Below are 19,709 nucleotides of genomic sequence, written 5' to 3'. Positions count from 1 at the left end.
GCTTTAGTCACTTGAGTAAAGTAAGTTATGCCTGCACATTTAAAAATTAAATATAAAATTTCTTACTAGCAGAACTCCAAATCTGTGTAATGCCATAGCATACAGATTGTGACCAGATCTGTATACTATAAGAGTGTAGTAACAATCTTATTTTAAGTGGCTGTTATTCTGCTGCCACCTCTAAGATTATTGTAGAATAGTGATTAAAATTAAAAAAATTAAAACTACCCCACTGAAGCCCTAAATACTACACCAGAAAAAATTATATAATCAAATCAATCACATTCCCTAAAGAGCTTAACAAATAAAATTATATTCACCCATTTTGCAAATGAAGTTCCAAAATAATACAAAACGCACAACACACACAATATATACTGTACTAACCATTCTTCGGAATGAGAACTCTGGGCATGAGATGGGTAGCTGCTAATGGATGCAACAACAGTGGACGACTTAGCAGAGCTTTAGCTAAAGTGCCCGATACTAATTCTTCAGGATACCGACATAAGCTGTCTGCAACAGTCCTAGAAGAAGGATGAAAAATAACTAAGGAATATGGCTTGTTACATATTCCAGGCCAATCTTAAAATCTAAAGTTCATATTTACAGGCATTAGCCTTAATATTTTACAATTATATGGCTGCTAATTCCTGTATTTGCTGGCAGGAAGTTTGTTGCCCACCACCAACTGAAATATATTTATTTACAAGCACAAAATCATACATTTTCTATACAAAACCACTTGAAAATCACTTTCAATAATTTTTTACCACCAAGAATCCTTGCAAATTATCTTGTATGCTAGAAATTTATATAATAATAATAATAATTTGTCATGGCAGCACCTTCCGGTATCTACTGCAGTCCCCACCTTAAACTGCAGTCCCTGTGGTGTAGTGGCAAGACACTTGCCTGGCGTTTCGTGAGCGCTTTGCCCCGGGTTCGTACCCTAGCCAGGGAGGATTTACTGGGCATCAATCCTTAACTGTAGCCTAAGTTCACCTCTGTTCACCCAACAGTAAAATGGGTACCTAGTTGTTAAACGATTGTGGGTCGTATTCCAGGGAACATGAAATTAAGGACTTACCCGAAAACACTATGCGTACTAGTGGCTGTATAAGAATGTAAGAACTCTTGTACTACTATATCTACACACACACACACACACACACACAAAAAAAAAAACCTAGGCCCAATCAGCTGCCAAAATAAATTATTTTCTGGCGAAAATATACTTTGACATATACGGTACAGGAATACAATTAAACGTATATAATTAAACCATATACATTTTGCTCAATAAATCAGCTAATCAGATCTAACTGGGCTTTTTCTGCTCTCCTTTCAACTTCTTGACTATCCACAGTGATTGGCTGTTTGCTAATAGGATTACCTCCTTTGAATCCGATGTTGCTAATAAGGTTCAGGACAGAATGTCAAAACTGTACTGCAATCTCCAATGACAACCTTTGCAAGCAGTGAGCTCAAGTGTGTGGCTCAGCCAATAAAGGCAACTTAGAATTTTGTCTGTCTCACTCTGACCAGCTAAATTCACTCTCTCAGATATCTCCTGCTATTCATAAAGTGCCAAAATTTCACCTGCCATATACTTATTGGTATAAATTATGTAAAAGGTGCACAATGAAAATGGGGAGGGTCTTGTCCGGAAAGGGCATCAATGCAAGCTATTTATACAACTTGCATTCAAAATTATATATTTTGTCCTTGATACAATCATTTATACTCTATCACAGATAAATAATTAGGCTTCATTTGTATACTTTTCTGGGTGACCGAATGATTCTAAGAAGAGCTAAAAAGTGTATTTTTGCACGAATTTGAAGTTTTAAATTACGACTTTTTATACTGAAATTATGCAAATTAGTGAAAATGGTGATTGGTCAGAGTTTGCCCAAATACCCCTGCAGTTTTCAAAATACTGTACGATGCTTATCGGAAATATGACTCTTGAGCGTTATTTCCGAGCAGAATTCAGGCCGATTTCATGTACAGTATTTGGAGTTTTAAATTATGACTTTTTATAACCATTCCTTGGTACACTGATGATCTTTAACCTTGTATTTAATCCCAGGCGGGACAGAAATGGCTGGACGCATTTCCTATCACCTGGTTGATACCTGGTTGATGGGGTTCTGGGAGTTCTTCTACTCCCCAAGCCCGGCCCGAGGCCAGGCTTGACTTGTGAGAGTTTGGTCCACTAGGCTGTTGCTTGGAGCGGCCCGCAGGCCCACATACCCACCACAGCCCGGTTGGTCCGGCACTCCTTGGAGGAATAAATCTAGTTTCCTCTTGAAAATGTCCACGGTTGTTCCGGCAATATTTCTTATGCTTGCTGGGAAGACGTTGAACAACCGCGGACCTCTGACGTTTATACAGTGTTCTCTGATTGTGCCTATGGAAACCTCTGCTCTTCACTGGTTCTATTCTGCATTTTCTTCCATATCGTTCACTCCAGTACGTTGTTATTTTACTGTGTAGATATGGTACTTGGCCCTCCAGTATCTTCCAGGTGTATATTATTTGATATCTCTCTCGTCTTCTTTCTAGTGAGTACATTTGGAGGGCTTTGAGACGATCCCAATAATTTAGGTGCTTTATTGCGTCTATGCGTGCCGTATATGTTCTCTGTATTCCCTCTATTTCAGCAATCTCTCCTGCTCTGAAGGGGTAAGCGAGTGAAGACAGACCTAATGCGTCTGTTCACCTAGCAGTAAGTAGGAACTCGGAAGTTAGTCAACGTGTTGTGGGGTTGCATCCTGGGCGGGGTCAGTAATTCGACTTTTGAGGGGACGGGGAACCCACGATATAAACCTAACATATATGAATACAATCTGGCTGCCTGTCTCCCAACACAATGAATTATTTAATTATTATAACTAATTAAACTTAATATTACTAAATTACTAATACTATTATATAGTATAAATCCAAAATAAAACTTTATCTAATCTTACCAAAACTATTCAAAAATAGTTCCTAATGCAGTTACAATTCTTGGGCAATGTAAGGAGTGAAATTTTCACTGATGTTTTCCATGAAAAAAAAAAAACACAAAATGCGTTAACTCATTCAACAGCAAATGTTTACATTTTGTAAACATCTGTTCATAAAATGATACAGTAAATGCCTATAAAAGGATTTTCCAGATGTTTATCATAGCAAATAGTTTTCAAAAGCATTCAGACACTAAAATAGTTGACCAAACTTCAAACTAGAAACATGAAATTAAGATACACAGTCAAGTATTTCATTCAAACAAATTAAGAAATAAAGTAAAATATTTTATTCAAATAAACTATAGATCTGAAAAAATGCTCTTATTAATTAATATTAAGTGTGTTTTAATTAATATTAATTATTAATGTAATTAATATTATTAATTAATATTAACTCTTAATATTAAGAGTGGAAACTAGTACTTCTACAAAAACTTACTTGAGAAACTCCTCTCTCTCCTGGTCACTTAACAGTAGGACGTTATTCAGATCATCGTGTAATTTCAAAAACTCATGGCTGAAGATGTGATGGGCAGCAATCAAAGCCAAGCGGGGTCTTTGCATCCAATCTTTGTTGAGACCGCTCTTCTGCACAAGTGACAGAAAATCCCCAGCTCCTGCTACTTCTGGCAATGTCAAAGCATCATTATATTACTTTTACAGAACCCACACACTTAAAGGACAAATTGTACTCGAAATATACCAACTGTTACACACAGATCACACTAACGTGATGCATCAAATGAACAAATCCACAAGGGCCGTGACGAGGATCGACTGAGCTACAACAGGGTTAAAAAAAAAAAAAAAAAAAAAAGTTGAAACTCTTTTTAACCCTGTTGTAGCTCAGTTGATTAAGGCAGTGTCCGAGATGCTCCGGGACGCAGGTTCGAATCCTCGTCACGGCCCTTGTGGATTTGTTGTTTATACCAACTGTGTGTATGTGCTTCCTGTAAAATATTGCGTTGGGCCACCAGAATCTACACAAATACACTACATAACACTCGCCTATAAAATGAGGCATTACCTTCACTCTCTCAGGCTATATTCCACTTCCCACAGGAACTAGGTGCACAAGTCTTCATAGCTTGGTGCATTCTTATAATAATTACTTGCTAACCCCAGCTTGTGCAAATGTAAACAAGTATATTTTATGTATATTATCGTATAACCATCTTCAATTGTAATATCTTTAACCGTGTTGCATTATAATCCAGTGCCAATTCTCCATGATTACAATTCAGTGTCAGGTCCTCAATGACTACAGTTCACTGTCAAGTGTTCATGACTACAATCCATTTTCAGGTTTTCAACTATACAGTAATCTACCGTCAGATTCTTAGGAATATAATCCAAAGTTAGGTCACCTAATACTTAATTACAAGAGATGAATATTAAAATACCATCAAAGATATCTTTTACAAAGCTAAAAATAAATAAGATGGACAGTTCCTAGCTATTATTATGTGCAAGTTTGACCAATCTACACACACACATCTTGCAAACTCTTGCAAATTCTCACAGAACTCTGAGCATGGGCTCACAGAATCAAAGTGTTCCGTGGAACCCAAATTGGAAATTTTTGATCCAGGTCCTTTTAACTTATACAATGTTCCTTCTTTCTCTATTTTTCTCCAAATGATGCCTGTCCCCCCCATGACAGTATGAAACACAGTAATAATAATAATGATATTTATAAAGCACGTTCCATATTTTCACATGTAAAACTAATATGTTTGAAAAGTTTGATTTTTTATGCCACACTTAAGGAAATGGAATTTAGTTTTCCTTGAGTGGTTGATCACTAACATCAGCCAACTATTTAACACAATGCAGTTATTACTGTCTGAAAAAAATGGTTACATTGGTATCTAATTTAAATGTTCCAAAATACAGACCCTAAGCTACTTATTAAAAAAACTATCAATTAAAAGTTAGAGTTTTTCCTTTAAAATTATACTCAAAATTATCTGACCCTCTCTTTTTAATAGGTTCTATACTAACACACAAGTTCTAGGTGAACAAATAATGAAGAACGACCATTTCTGTACGACAGCAGCACATCGGCACTTACCCGACACAGTTTCAGGAGTTAAGATGTCCTCAACGAGTCGAGCGAAGGCATAAGAGTCTCTAGCATGTTGATAAGCTGGAGAGATTCGAGTCTTATCATCAGGTGGGATAGATTTCTCATGGCAGTAGCTGCTTATGTGTTCAATATGATCACGCGTCAGCTCTCCAAAACTGGGGAAAAAAAAAAATGGACCTTTGAGTAAACATGAAAAGATTCTTTTTGAAACGTATCATTTGTTTCTTTAATCACATAAGAAGGGAAGGAACTTATTAGGAGAAAGTTCCAAGCCATTGCGACTATATGGCACTTGGAAGGAATAGGATGAAGGAAAGGATTGGTGCCCAACCACTCGGACAGTCAAAGATTGTAACCTGACCTACATTATTTTTTTTTTTAATACAAGTTCTTACATTCTTGTAAAGCCACTAGCACTCATAGCATTTTGGGCAGGTTCTTAATCCTAATTTTCCCTGGAATACGACCCACCAAATCTTAACAACCAGGTACCCATTCACTGCTGGGTGAACAGAGGCTACAGTTAAAGATTGCCGTCCAGTCAATCCTTCCCGACCAGGATACAAACCCAGGCCAAAGTGCTCACGAAGTGCTGGGCAAGCGCTTTACCACTGTACCAGGGACTGCCACAGGGACTAGGAATGATGCGCGACTCGCTCTACCGTCCTGCCCAAATGGTTAGGCCTATCACACAAGATATACCATTTCTAAGGATAAAGTGGGTTCTTATCAGGCAAGTTGACAGCATTGAAGAATTTTTTTAAATCTCTGGAGGGTCATAATGTGCTGAAGGAGTCACTAGTAAAGGTAATCAATCCGGCACAGAACAATAGTAACGAGGCCAATTAATACAAAATTGAAGCCCCTCCCAGATGCCAAAACTCTTACATTCTAAAATCCAACTGGAAAAATCATTAGGGTTAATGGAGGGGGGGTACCTTTGACAAGCCGGCGGCGTCCTGTCCTCATCGAGGCCACTAGTGTTAGTGGCCCTCGGGTAAATTCAGGTAAATTCTCTTGCTATTACAATAACCACCAAACTGCCCTATCAAGTGAACTGCCTTGTCATCCCCAACCAATTGAGACCAGGAGGCAGAACTTAGCCCACCAATAGGGGTACGAACCTAATCCAGCTCCCATATTACAGTACTCTACCTGATACTAGGAATAAACTCGGAGCACAAGATATAGGAGGTTAGAAACTTATTCGACTGCTTCAGAGTCCCCCATATGACATAGAAAGATGCTTTTCCAAGCCATATTAAGCCATAATTAAGCCAAGCCATAACTCAAGCCATATTTGTGAGCTCTTATGTTAGGTTCATGTATTTACATGGAGGAGAAACAAGCAAGCAGCTCAGAGAAACACTCAACTGTGCTGTTCAGTGGTGCCCGAAGGCAAAGTGCCACAGAGACTATGAAGATCCAGCAGTTACAAGCACCAGCAGTCATCTTGATACAAGACTCGGTAGTATGTCTACCGTGTCTACGTTTCTACGTGCCATCTGCTTGCACAGAGATACAAGAGCACAGCTCAACCTCGATTTAATGAACTACATGGGACCAATCCCAGTTCGTTGCAGCGAGGGATACATTGTAACCAAAGATGCGCCTAGGAGACCCATATTTGTGAACAAAACCCCGAGACATCTCAAAATGAAAAGAACTATAAAATTTGGTTTTAAATATGCTCAATGGCTTTCCCAAGGCCCCCAACTCTTTCTTTTGATGTTACATCCATCTACAAAAATCATCAAAAGCATGATTGGAATCACATCAAGTTACCATTCATACCTTAATATTTTCCAACCTCTATGGGCTGATTTCACAGAGTAAAATTTAAATTTTAACCTGTGTCATGAAGGACTGCTGCCAAGAAAACATATCTGTAAAAAGAAATTTATCCACATCTAGCATATTTCCCATACCCTAGCCTTGAAATCTCATTTTCAAAAGAAAGAGACTAGTTGCAGAGGTTTTCCTGAATGAAAATCTGCAACTGGATATAAATTAGAGCAATAGTATTTTGTTTTAAATATGCTCAATGGCTTTCCCAAGGCCTCCAGTTCTTTCTTCTAATCTTACATCCATCTATGAAAATCATGAAAATGGTGATTGCAGCCCTATTAAGAGACTTGTCATTCATACCTTTATATATCCCATATTCTACGGGCGTGGATTTCACTATGGGAATCTTAAATTTTAACCTACGATAGGAAACTTTTCCACCCGTCTTTGAACTCTGTCCCAACATCCTAGGCAAATCTGCACATCTCTCGCTTCAGCGAACTCTTGTTCATGTAATCGGGTGAGTAAATTCAGTTTGGAAAGTGTGTGCGTGTTCCATCTGGAGATTCGCCGAATCAAGGTTCGTTGAACTGAGGTTCCACTGTACAGGGAGAATGAGGATTACCCTTCACAAGCACATTTACACAAAAGTACAAATGAAGATATATAAAAAAGATAAGCCATGTTAAAAAAAAGGAATAAAATTATAAGGGGAGAGCACTAAGCGATTACAACTATACTGTATATCACTTGGATGGGATGTGAGAGACAGCATTTGGGATAGAAAGGAGGATGATTCCAGTACAACTATATAGAAGAAAACACTCTTCAAGTGCTCAAGACGAGCGAAAGCTTAAAATGAAAGAGTGACTAAGAGGAAAAAAAGGCTGGTATTTTTATCACAAACAAATGATTAACTGAAAAAAGAAAAAGAAAAATGCAAATACACTGTAATAAGAAAACCCTTTTTGCCAAGATTCCAAATAGGGAGACCTCCAAGTGGTATTGCCAGAAGAAAAATATCAATTAGGAGAAATGTCCATCCACATTAGGTCCCCCCCCCCTGCGGGTCTTTCTTAAATCTAAACTTATCCAATTTATACCCATTGTTTCCATCGGGAACAAATTCTACCGACATCTGAGACCAACTATTAAACTGAGCATATTAACACAAAATTCTCATTCTTTAACTTAAATCTACAAAATGTCTTATAAGTCACCATACCTGCACGAGTACTCGAGGCCCCAAAGTTTCCATGCTCCATCAGGGGTGACAAAAATACTGGCTGTGCTTACATTGTTGTGGCTTACACCTGCCTAAAAAAATGGAAGACATAACACTTAAATGAGAATTGACAAAACATTCAGGTCTAATGTGAATGAAAAAGTCTAATCACATTATAGTATGTGGCAAGATAATTAAGAGTTGAAATTGCCGAGCCAATATGACTATACGGCACTTGAAGGAGAGGTACGAGGACAGGATTGGAACTGGGATATGAGACAGTGCAGAAATGGTGCCCAACTTCTTGGACCACTGGGGAATCAAATGCCGACATGCAAGAACGAGACCATCGCCATAGCAATTACTCATTGGTCTGTTATTCTGCTTGTTAATTTTATTTGGGCCGAGGAGGGATCAGCCTAAGGAAAAATGGTGAATACTTACTGAAAGCCCGAATTCTGTAAACCAAAATCTTCAGATAATCCAAATAAATTCAAGTTTGAGATTTTGACAGGCCAACTCTAATAAAACGTCAGATTACAGAGATTTCTACCTAACAAAACCCAGAATAAATTATAATGTTTTACATTTTTGACATTTCAAGTAAAAATTTTGGCTAACTCAAATGTCTGGCAAGCTCGAATGGGAATCGGTCACCCATATATAATTCAGATTATCAAGAGCAGACAGAACAGTAAAAAGGATAACACATTTAAAAAGGAAAAAAAAAAAATCACTCTTACATTCACTCTGTCATCCTCATTACATAGGAGCATGTATAAGCAAGCACTGTTTCTTTGCAGTACTGTAATTATTACTTGGTATAATTGCGGTTGAATGGTGCCCATATCTTAAGAAGCACAACAAACTGGACAAGGTGCTAGGACTTGCAACTAAATAGTTCCTGGAACTGAAAGATGAGCTATGAGGGGTTAGAGGCCTTAAATATGCCAAAACTAGAAGATACGAGAAAAAGAGGTGATATGATCACTACATAAAAAATAGTAATGGGAATCAACAAAATTGATAGGGAAGAATTCGTTAGACGGAACTTCAGGAACAATAGGCAATAGATTTTAACTAACTAAACAAAGCTGCCGAAGACATAAGAAAATTCATTTTTGCAAATACAGTACAGTGGAACCTCTATTAACGAGTTTAATTCGTTCTGGCACCGAGCTCGTTACCTGGAAAACTCGTCTTAAGAAACAAATTTCCCCATTTAAAATAAAGGAAATAAATTTAATCAGTTCCACTCCCAAAAACATCCATACTTGTATGACTTTTTTTTATGTAAATATAAATGTTTTGTTGTAGTGTTTTAATATTTACTTTACCTTATGAAGAGTAGTTGCTGGCTTGAGGGAGACAATGGGGAGGTGGGAAGGAGGAGAGGGGTTATGGTGTGGAAGGAGAATCCACCTCTGAGTCAGGCGGACTCTCTCTTCTTGGGAATTTCACTCAAATTTCATTTCAAATGTCACACAAGGATGCGTTAGACCAGCACCAAATAAAAAACTACGTTGATTATACTCGTTGTGTCAACAATATAATAGTCTTACCACGAAGATACAATACAATGCCGTTTTCTCAAATAGGCAATGTGGTTATTAAAGAAAACAGAAATTTCATGGCAAACATGTATACAATCCCCAAGTCGATCGTATAAGAATTGGATTTTATAGAAATATTTGCTCAAATGACGCTTGAGCGCAGTGTTTGGGTGCATTCAAGAGAAAAAAATGTGTCACGTTCAAGCGACATATACCTGCGAAAGTGATAACACTTTCATAAAGTGTTATCACAAAGTGATAAATTAATTAAACATTTTCACACACCGGGTTGTCACTGCTTTATCAGGGCAGCTTTTCCAAGAATGCATTCACCTTTTCAAACATTCCAAACACTTCCCTCATCTCAGTGGAAGAGGCAGCATCCTCCCTTACCTCCTCATTCCCTTACTAATGGTGTAAATTAATGATAAGGACCTGCCATACTCCCTTGTGAGATCAATCACACAGACACCACACTCATGCTTTGCTATAATTTCCTTCTTTAAATCCACAGTAATTGTGTCTTTCTTCCTCTTGACAACACTATCTTTAGCAAGCAGCTTCTTTGGAGATATCGTGTTACAAATTGTAGTCGCAAAACCACTAAAAACCCAAAGAAAAGCTCAAATAAATCCAGAGGGATGCTTGTCGTGTGCGATACAACAACAACACTAGCGTCGGAGGCGTCCGAGAATTTGCGAGAACCCGCGAGATGCAGGAAGCACCATGTGGTTTTGCTCGTTAATAGAGGCAAGCTCGTCAATAGAGACAAATTTGCTGCGAGTGGCTTGCTCGTTACTGGAAAAACTCGTTAATAGAGCCACTCGTTAATCGAGGTTCCACTGTACCCTGTAGTAACACCATGGCTTACGAATGCCCCTTTTTACAAAATTTTCGGGTTACGAGCCCAATTTCTTCATGAAATCTGAATCAGGTTACGAACTTTCCCCCTTGGGTAACGTAGTTTGTTGATACACGTATGGCTGACCTAGCGCGTGGTGACACGGCGACCGCGTCTCAGTTTACCAGTGCCTTCTGCCTAGTGACAATCGGGCCTGAATTCTTTGTAAAGAATTTCAGTGTTCTTCAGATTTTTGGGTATTTGAACATAAAAGTAATTATTATATATCTCGCCATGGGTCCCAAGAAAGTCAGTAGCAAGGTTCAACCTAAGAAAATAGTTGCGAGTAGAGGCAGTAGAGGATGTCTCTTCCTCGTTAAAATGTAGGGAAAAACAAGTATCTTTAGACAGATTCTTAGCAAGACAAGCAAGCCGAGTCACAACCTCCTGCAAAAACCTCCTAGTGGTAATCCTGCAAATCGTAAGGAAGAATACTCCAGAGAAGTCATCACTGCCTGAAGTTATAATGGATGGGGACTCCCCTTCCAAACACTAGCACCTCTCCTCCTCACTGTCTTCCATATGCTTTCAAGAGTCATCAATAAAGGTAAGCAATAACTTTTACATACTTTAGTTCTAAAGATTTGTGTGAATTGGGTATAAAATTTACTTCGACATTAATATTTTTGGGAGTGTGGAACAGATTAATTCAATTTACGTACTTTATTTCTTATGGGAAAATTAACTTTGGTTTACGAACCGTCTCTAGGAATGGATTAAATTTGTAAGCAGAGGTACCACTGCATTCTCTCTCTCTCTCGTCCCTCCTGTCCCTCTCGTCTCTCCCGTCCCTCTCTCTCTCATATATATGTACACACACATACACACATTATATATATATATTATATATATATATTATATATATATATATTATATATATATATAATCTACTAGTACAGTATACTGAAATGAGTGACAAATACATTAGTGTACATAAACTTTTATATATTAAAGGATATTTATAGTCTTATTATACACAGGACATTCCATAACCACCAGACATCTACATGCTACAGTAACATATCAAACACAAAGCTTCATCTTACCCTGTCATGGAGAAAGACTAGTGTGTCAACAATGGACAAAAGTCCTGCGGATATGTGAAGTGGTGAGAAGTGTTCCAGATCGTAGTGCTGCAGTGGTCTGGCTCTCTCCGTCACCACAACTATCTCCCCACCAATCATACCGCCATCCAGATATTTTAATAGCCCTGGATGTCGGTACACTTTGCTTGCCTATAAAACAACATTTAAAATTCTGTAGAACATAAAAGTATATACAGTACGGTACTGCAAATCTTATAGCTTTAACATTATTTCAGGGTGTTTCATGTACTATACAGTTTACAAAGATGTGCTGGATCAGGATGCTACCAAATCATTGGGTTTAGCCAACTCCCTTGTATCCATTTATTGTTAAGTGAACATGTGCATTAGGTGAAAGAAACTCTTCCCAATTGCTTCTGTCTTGTTCAAGGATTAAACTAGGGTCCCTCAACTGTGTACCATGTGTGTGCATAGGATGAATGTGTGTGTGTGTGTGCGCAAGTGAAAAAGAAGGAAAGGTGGGGGAAAACGTAGCTAAGTGTAGGTTCTCTTTGCTGGAGTTTATAGATGAACATGCTGCGAGTGCATTACATAAACAGTGTGTAACAAATTTTTGGTCACAAACTGATAACCATGATGTTAAAAAAAATGTATCTTTGCAGTCAAATATTGCTTGAAGGTATTTTAAGCACAGAGGATAGTGGAAGGGAAGGAAATTATCCGGGAAAAGCACCGTTACGACTATATAGCACTTGGAGTGGATCAGGATAAGGATTTGGGATGGGATGGGAGGAAGGAAAAGGACCCCAACTACTTGTTGACCAAACCACACACTAGAAGGTGAAGGGATGACGACGTTTTGGTCCGTCCTGGACCATTCTCAAGTCGATTGTTGATTATGGATATCGACCCAACTACTTCTCCAAAGCCACAGCCCAAGGGTTAAGAGAACAATTAAGTGTCCTAGGTTTTAATTAAAACTGCAATCTTTTCTGTTTGGTTATACCTGTAGAGCCCTTTCAATATAGGGTCGTTTGCGTGAAGAGGGAGGATGAGCGGCGGAGAAAACCGTTACTGGGACACCATCCAAATCCCCAGGGGCCATCATCCAGTCTTCATACACCTGTGGATATTCTTATATATTATAACAATTAAAACTTAAAACAAAAATCAAACTAAACAAATAGGCAATGAAGAATACAGCAAGAATTATGAAGAGTAATGCTTGAAACTTATACAGTACAGTGCACAGAATTTTGATGTTGAACACTGCCATTATTTCAATGGAGATTGGATGAAAGGGAAGGGAAGATGACCAATCATTTGAACCGTCGGGACCAAACACTGACCTGCAAGAAGCAAGACTGTCACTATACTGACCAGTCCAAGTGGTTGGGGCACATTCCTTCCCTCCCAACCACTTGGGGTGGACAGTAGAGCGACAGTCTTGTGTCATGCAAGTCGGTGTTCAATCCCCGACCATCCAAGTGGTTGATTACCATTTTTTTCCCCCGTCCATCCCTAATACGTATCCTGACCTCCTATGTGCTATATAGTACTTGCCTTGTTGTGCTTGCAGGGCATGAGCTTTGGCTCTTTGGTCCCATCTCTCAACTGTTAATCAACTGGTGTACACGTTCCTGAGCCTACTAGGGTCTATCATATCTACAGTTGAAACTGTGTATGGAGTCTGCCTCCACCACATCACTTCTTAGTGCATTCCATTTATTAATTGCTCGAACACAAAAAATTCTAGTATGTCTGTGGTTCATTAGGGTACTAAGTTTCAACCTGTATCCCCTGGCTTAGTGCATTCCACCGATAGTTCCCTTTCCCTTCCATCCAACCACCTATCCTTGTTTCCTAACTCTTCCGAGTGCTATATAGTCATACAAACCTTTATTGCAAGACAGAATGAATTAAAAGACGAAAAAAAAAAAAAAAAAAAAAAAAAAAAAAAAAAGGCACCAATTAAAGGAGGTTCTCAAACCTATTGTACCTTCAAATAAAAAATAAAATAGGTAAAATAAAAATAAATAAAATGTCTCCAAACACCTAACACTGGTCTCAAAACAAGACATATCAACCATTTATTAGAAATTTCAATGATGAGGATGATTGTGTGTAGTGAAGGTGGTCATATTGATGGGGGTGATCTTGTGTAGTGTAAATGGTCAGTGATGAGGATGGTCGTGTAGTGTAATTCGTTACAAGTGTTGAGGAGTGTGCATAGTGACGATGGCAGTGATGATTGTGTGCAGTGAGCATTGTTACAGTGAAGATGGGGTATAGTGAAGATGTGGTCTTCATCACAAGCAATACCAGGTACCCATTCTAATTACTATATATGGTTCACAGTTATTATGGAAATAGAGAACGCTATTATTAGCATAAATCAGACAAGAAATCACAACAGGGGGGGCTCGTGGCCCTCAGCAAGAAGAGTTATTGTTTTTTAAGATTCAGAAGATTAAGAAGAGGCTTAGCACCGCTTAAATATACAATACTGTAACTAAAAAGGAAATCAACTTGCAAGGTAAGACAATTGTGAGGAAGTGCTTAGCCAGTATGATTACACAGCACACAGAAAAGATATGAGGCCAGGATAGAGAAATGTGGTGAAAAAATGCCCATTCACCTGGGAGAAGAGAATGGAAACTATCAGGAGAAAGCGTCAAGCCATTACAACTATATAGTCCTTGAATGGGATCAGGATAAGAATTTTGGGATGGGACGGTGGGAGGAATGGTACCCAACAACTTGAATTGTTGGGAATTGAGCGCCGGCCAGCATAAAGCAAGCCCGTTACTCAACTGTTGAGCTCAAGTGGTTGTGCTGGACAATAGAGCGATTGGGGATCGAACATCGGCCCTACAAAATGCGAGGGTGTCACTTTTTGTGATGTCCTCACAAAAATTAGGATATGCGTTACAGTACAAACATTCTGTAAGATTTAAAGATAGAGGTAGTACATACAGTACCTAAAGCCACTAGTACGCAAAGCGTTTCGGGCAAGGAGAGGTGGGGAAAAAAATACTTAAACTAAAACTTAATAGTAATTGAGCTTTAAGTATAAATTGTGTTGAATGAAAAAAAAATAATAAAAGATAAAAAAAGGGGGAACATGGTAGAAAATAGCCTTAATAGAAAAAATTGTATTATATACATATATATATATATATATATATATATATATACAGTATCCAAGAGCCGTGTTGCACCACAGAATAGGGTTAATAGGTTTCTGACCCTTAACAGCCCTTCACTGCTGGAAGGACTATTAAAAAAAAAGTCAGAAACTGCCTTCACTGTTACTTCATTATATTGATTACATGCGCTCTAGGTGTATATACACACACCTCGCCTTTATCCCGGTCCACCTCCAGCTGTCCCAGAGTGCTGTCCACATTCCCCATAGCTGCGGGGCGCCAGCCACTTGTGGTGAAACAAAAACTGGTGGTGGGAGTCGGTGGCTGGTTGACGTCTGAGGGGGAAGGTGTTTACCTCCAGCTCCGACCTCGCTTACGGCAGGGATAGGTGCTCAGCGGCTCCCACCTCCGCTAACCTTAGCGCTGCTCGCTACCCTCACCGCTATGCCCGGGCTAACCTCGGCGATATAGTCGTGCTAACCTCAGTGCTACAGTTGTGCTAACCTCAGCGCTACAGTCATGCTAACCTCAGCACTACAGTCGTGCTAACCTCAGCACTACAGTCGTGCTAACCTCAGCACTACAGTCGTGCTAACCTCAGGGCTACAGTCGTGTTAATTTAACCTTAGTGCTACAGTCGTGCTAACCTCAGTGCTACAGCCGTGCTAACCTCAGTGCTACAGCCGTGCTAACCTCAGTGCTACAGTCATGTTAACCTCAGTGCTACAGTCATGTTAACCTCAGTGCTACAGTTGTGCTAACCTCAGCACTACAGTCGTGCTAACCTCAGGGCTACAGTCGTGTTAATTTAACCTTAGTGCTACAGTCGTGCTAACCTCAGTGCTACAGCCGTCCTAACCTCAGTGCTACAGCCGTGCTAACCTCAGTGCTACAGTCATGTTAACCTCAGTGCTACAGTCGTGCTAACCTCAGTGCTACAGCCGTGCTAACCTCAGCGCTACAGCTGTACTCACCTAGTTGTGCCTGCGGAGGTTGAGCTCTGGCTCTTTGGGCCCGCCTCTCATCTGTCAATCAACTGGGTTTTTTCCCACACACACACACACACACACACAATAAGGAAACAGCCCGTAGCAGCTGTCTAACCACCAGGTATCTATTTACTGCTAGGTGAACAGATGCATTAGGATGAAAGAAACTCTGCCCATTTGTCTTCGCCTCCGCCGGGTCTCGATCCCCCGTACCTCTGGGACTACGAATCCCGAGCGCTGTCCACTCAGCCGTCATGTCCTTACAGCACTACGGCAGTGCTAACCTCAGCGTTTCAGCCGTGCTAACCTCAGCCGTATTTATCAGAAAGTAATTATCAATACCTCAGCACTAAGCCATTACGACTATATAGCATTTGGAAGGGATGAAGATAAGGATGGACGGAATGAAGGATTGAACGTCAACTTGCAAGAAACGAAGCAAGGAAATTGTTAGGCAACAGTACTAATGCAAGAAGCGAAACCATCACTGTGGCTTCTTGCCTTAGCTCGACCGTGCACTCCTAGTGGTTAATCAGGTCATTTTCAAGTGAAAGCACTAAAAATTACACTTGTTGACAGAGGGAGGGGATGAAAGAGATCAAGTGAGGCGGAAGGCAATAACCCTATCTCCCTCATTCAACTGGTGGTAGGGAGGAGGGTTAGTTATGGGCCAGCGCTTTCTCTCAACACTAACCACCACTCCCACCGGCAACAATTTCTCAGCAAGCAAAAGCCTTTGAAATATTTCCCCGTACCTGACCTTCCCGGTCATCTTCACCGACGCCACCTTCGCCTTCACCAGCCGCCTCCACATGTTGTAACCGGTGTTGGCAAAAGCTGCCATTATGATGGCGGAGACAAAGATGGAGGAATTGATACAGTTCGGAGCAGAGTAAGGATGACCGATCACCGCCTCCTTCAGAAGTGGTACACTTGTCACAAGCCGCATCCGTGGCATTATAGGTGTTATGTGGCTCTTGGCTTGATAGACTTCGAGGACAGCTGTTGGTCCTGACCGCGGTGTTATCAACGCTATGGAAGCTGACTTCCAGTCCTTCGGGAGCACCAGAAAAACGTTGGGGTAGCGCTGAAGAGCAACTTCCAGAGACTTGTGGTTAGAAACGTCTATGGAGTCGGTCATTTTAATGCAGGGAACCTGTCCAATATCGGAAAAGAGACTGATGAAGGTGTGGTCACGCGGAGAGAACCATTGGTTTAAACCATTCCACACATAAACCTTCAACTCCTTGTTGATTCCTGTATAAAGTACGTCATCAAAAGAAAACCCCATGCTGAGGAGACTACTTAATGTCGTGCTGGGGAGACTACTGAGCATCGCGCTGGGGAGAGTACCTACCATCATGTTAGGACGACTATCTACCATCGTGAATTCCGTAAAAAGTTGGTGTTCAGTCCTTGTGACAGTGTCATCCTGTGTCTTGGGGTTCTCCGACTGTTTTGTGGTTCGTTCTGATGTCTTTTCAGTGGTTTGTGTGATATATTCTGTGGTCGGCTCTGAGCTTTGTTTGATCTGTTCTGAGGGTTGTTTGATCTGTTCTGAGGGTTGTTTGATCTGTTCTGAAGGTTGTTTGATCTGTTCTGAGGGTTGTTTGATTGGTTTTGTTACTTGCGTAATCTGTTCTGGGGCTCCACTGGTCAAAATAACATTTCGAGTTCCACCTTTCAACTGGAAGAGGCCAGCGCTCCTGCCGTTGGGAGAGAACCACCCAAGCAGGAGGTTTCCCTACGCAAAGTAGAGGTTTATGGCCTCATTAATGAACCCCAGGGACATCTTCTACCCTTCTACATCGGCCAGCGTAAATCTCTCACCCTCCAGATACATATGACGGAGGTACTCCGTCGGCTGGAGGGTGCTCTTGTTAGTGTCTTCCAAGAAGCTTTACCTGACGTTTCGGGGAGCGGCCATATTGGCCAATATGGTGGCGGAGCCGGGAGCCACAGTTTCCTGCACCAGGAGGCCGACACAGAGCTCTTCGAGGCAGACGACAGTGTCCTCGGGCCCCCAGCTTGCCATGCTCTTAACGGCCTCCATGCTCTCCTCCAGCAATAACCCGACTACCAGCCTCACGTGCGGCACAGCTTCCTTGACCCGGCAGACCAGCGCAAAGATGGCCTTGTCCTCGTCCAAGTGACTGGCTACCTCACGATCACTCATAACTATTACAGAGTCCCCAGCCGAGGGTTTATTAAATAGATATTTTAAGTCCTTTTCCATGTCTGAACTGGGGACCGCTTGCATCTCGTCATTGTACAGAGTTCTTGGCTAGGGATTGCGAGTCGTGTCAGCTAGCAGCAGCAGCTGACACTATCTGTCACCGTAAGTCATCTTGAGTATCGCGGACAACTCGTTATGTGTTGTGTTGCCTTGGTTGATGAGTATGACTCTCCTGGGTTGACTAGTCTGGGGCGGCAGTCTCAGCCAGTTCTTGATAGAGTTCCTCACCCAATTGGCCACTACCGCCGACTGCGTTGCGAACACCATCAAAAACACCATTTGGGAGCACACCACCAGGATGCGTCCAGGGGTGGTGGTGGGCGTCATTTCGCCGTAACCTATGGTGGAGGCGGTGACCATCGTCATATAAGTATATTCGAATAAGCTACGCATGGGCGTGAGCTCCCCGTGGGCGTTCAGGTGCAAGCCTAGGGTTGTGTTCCATTCCTCAGCCGTCTGCAGCGCCGCCGACACCACCACCGTAAACACCGCAAAGCACAGTAACACCTTCAGCGCACTCAGAGGCCTCGTAAAATTCTTCCATTCCCAGTACACGAACCTGAGGAGGGCGAGGAAGGCAAACGCGTGGGTTGAGACTCCCCTACCCATGAAGAGCGTGAAGGTGCCTTGGGTGAAGAGCCACACATCCACCAGGCAGGGTAGAACCGCTATTCGGTAGGTGGAGAGCCATACTAGACATAATCTCAGGAGGAAAAAGACCGAGATAGTGTAGGTCGTCCACGGCATCCAGCCAGCCCACGGTTCACACGTGACAAGACTGGTGCGTGTCTGGGTAGCATCGACCAAATATAAAATGCCTCCCGCCCCCGCCAGGAGAATGACGATGAAGATAAACCATGAACTATAAACGCCAGATCTGGCGGGAATTCTAGGCACCGCATACAGCCTCAAGGCCCAGCCAACGTATTACATAATTATCAGAGCGTTCAAGGCTATGGCGAACCCGGTAAGACTTGCCCATTGGGCATCCTTCATCGAGCACCCTACTCCAGCCATCACGTTTTGTTAGGGCTCTAAATTTCACTTGAAATTAAAATGAGCAAATCTGAGCAAAATTAAATATAACAGTTAACTAGCAAATCTAGTAAAGGTCTGATTTATAGTAAGGTTAGATTTCTGGCAGTTATAAAGCCGATCATAAGACAGAATCAGAACTATCTCATTAGGCTGTGAAGATGTGTTTTGAAATGGGGATTATGACAGTTTTAGCCACGAAGATCATTTTTAAATGACGCTGGCAATGATTTCAGTAGTTAAATTGGCTGTTAAACGAGGAGGAGAATTATGATATGGTTGGTAGCTATAGCAGTGAAGATGATTCTGACAGTGAAGATGACAGTGAGTTAGTCGGGCAGTATACTGACACTGCGTGACCTAGCTTCTGATTTACACAGGAGCAACACCTCAGTAGTGAACATACAAGCACAATACTCTGGCCGAAACGCTGCGCGTACTAGTGGCTTTACAAGACTGTAATTACCATATTATGTATCCTCACATTCCCAATGTACCTTCTTGTATATGCATAAATAAATAAATAAATAAATTTTTGCGTGACATCATCAACCAAGAAACACTACAGTATTGCTAATCAGTTTAGCCTGCGTTAAAATGTATGTTATACCTTACAGACCTAAACCATTAATATATAACTGCATGTCTAAGAAATCAGGAAATAGTCAAATAATGACG

The 19,709-nt window shown here is 41.0% G+C and overlaps 2 protein-coding genes across 2 annotated transcripts in view; both read right to left on the bottom strand.

Annotated features, from left to right (window-relative positions):
- LOC123744873 (protein-associating with the carboxyl-terminal domain of ezrin) overlaps positions 1-15,166 on the bottom strand; it is a 29,861-nt gene extending 14,695 nt beyond the window's left edge. Inside the window, exons 1-7 of the mRNA XM_045725077.2 lie at positions 14,982-15,166; positions 12,629-12,745; positions 11,623-11,811; positions 8,123-8,214; positions 5,095-5,264; positions 3,460-3,646; positions 388-527 (exon numbers count right to left, since the gene is read on the bottom strand). Coding sequence (XP_045581033.1) covers positions 388-527; positions 3,460-3,646; positions 5,095-5,264; positions 8,123-8,214; positions 11,623-11,811; positions 12,629-12,745; positions 14,982-15,038 — 952 coding nt within the window. The 5' untranslated portion in view covers positions 15,039-15,166. The remainder of the gene's footprint in view (positions 1-387; positions 528-3,459; positions 3,647-5,094; positions 5,265-8,122; positions 8,215-11,622; positions 11,812-12,628; positions 12,746-14,981) is intronic.
- Positions 15,167-18,086: 2,920 nt separating this feature from the next.
- Positions 18,087-18,743, bottom strand: LOC138356010 (uncharacterized). Its single transcript, XM_069311559.1, has one exon. It carries the CDS (start codon positions 18,741-18,743, stop codon positions 18,087-18,089), a length of 657 nt encoding a protein of 218 aa, XP_069167660.1.
- Positions 18,744-19,709: the final 966 nt, after the last annotated feature.

The sequence above is a fragment of the Procambarus clarkii genome, chromosome 70 (genome assembly GCF_040958095.1).
Source record: "Procambarus clarkii isolate CNS0578487 chromosome 70, FALCON_Pclarkii_2.0, whole genome shotgun sequence".
NCBI lineage: Eukaryota > Metazoa > Arthropoda > Malacostraca > Decapoda > Cambaridae > Procambarus > Procambarus clarkii.
The sequence above is the reverse complement of the archived record's forward strand: the minus strand, read 5'-3'. Positions and strand labels throughout refer to the sequence as shown.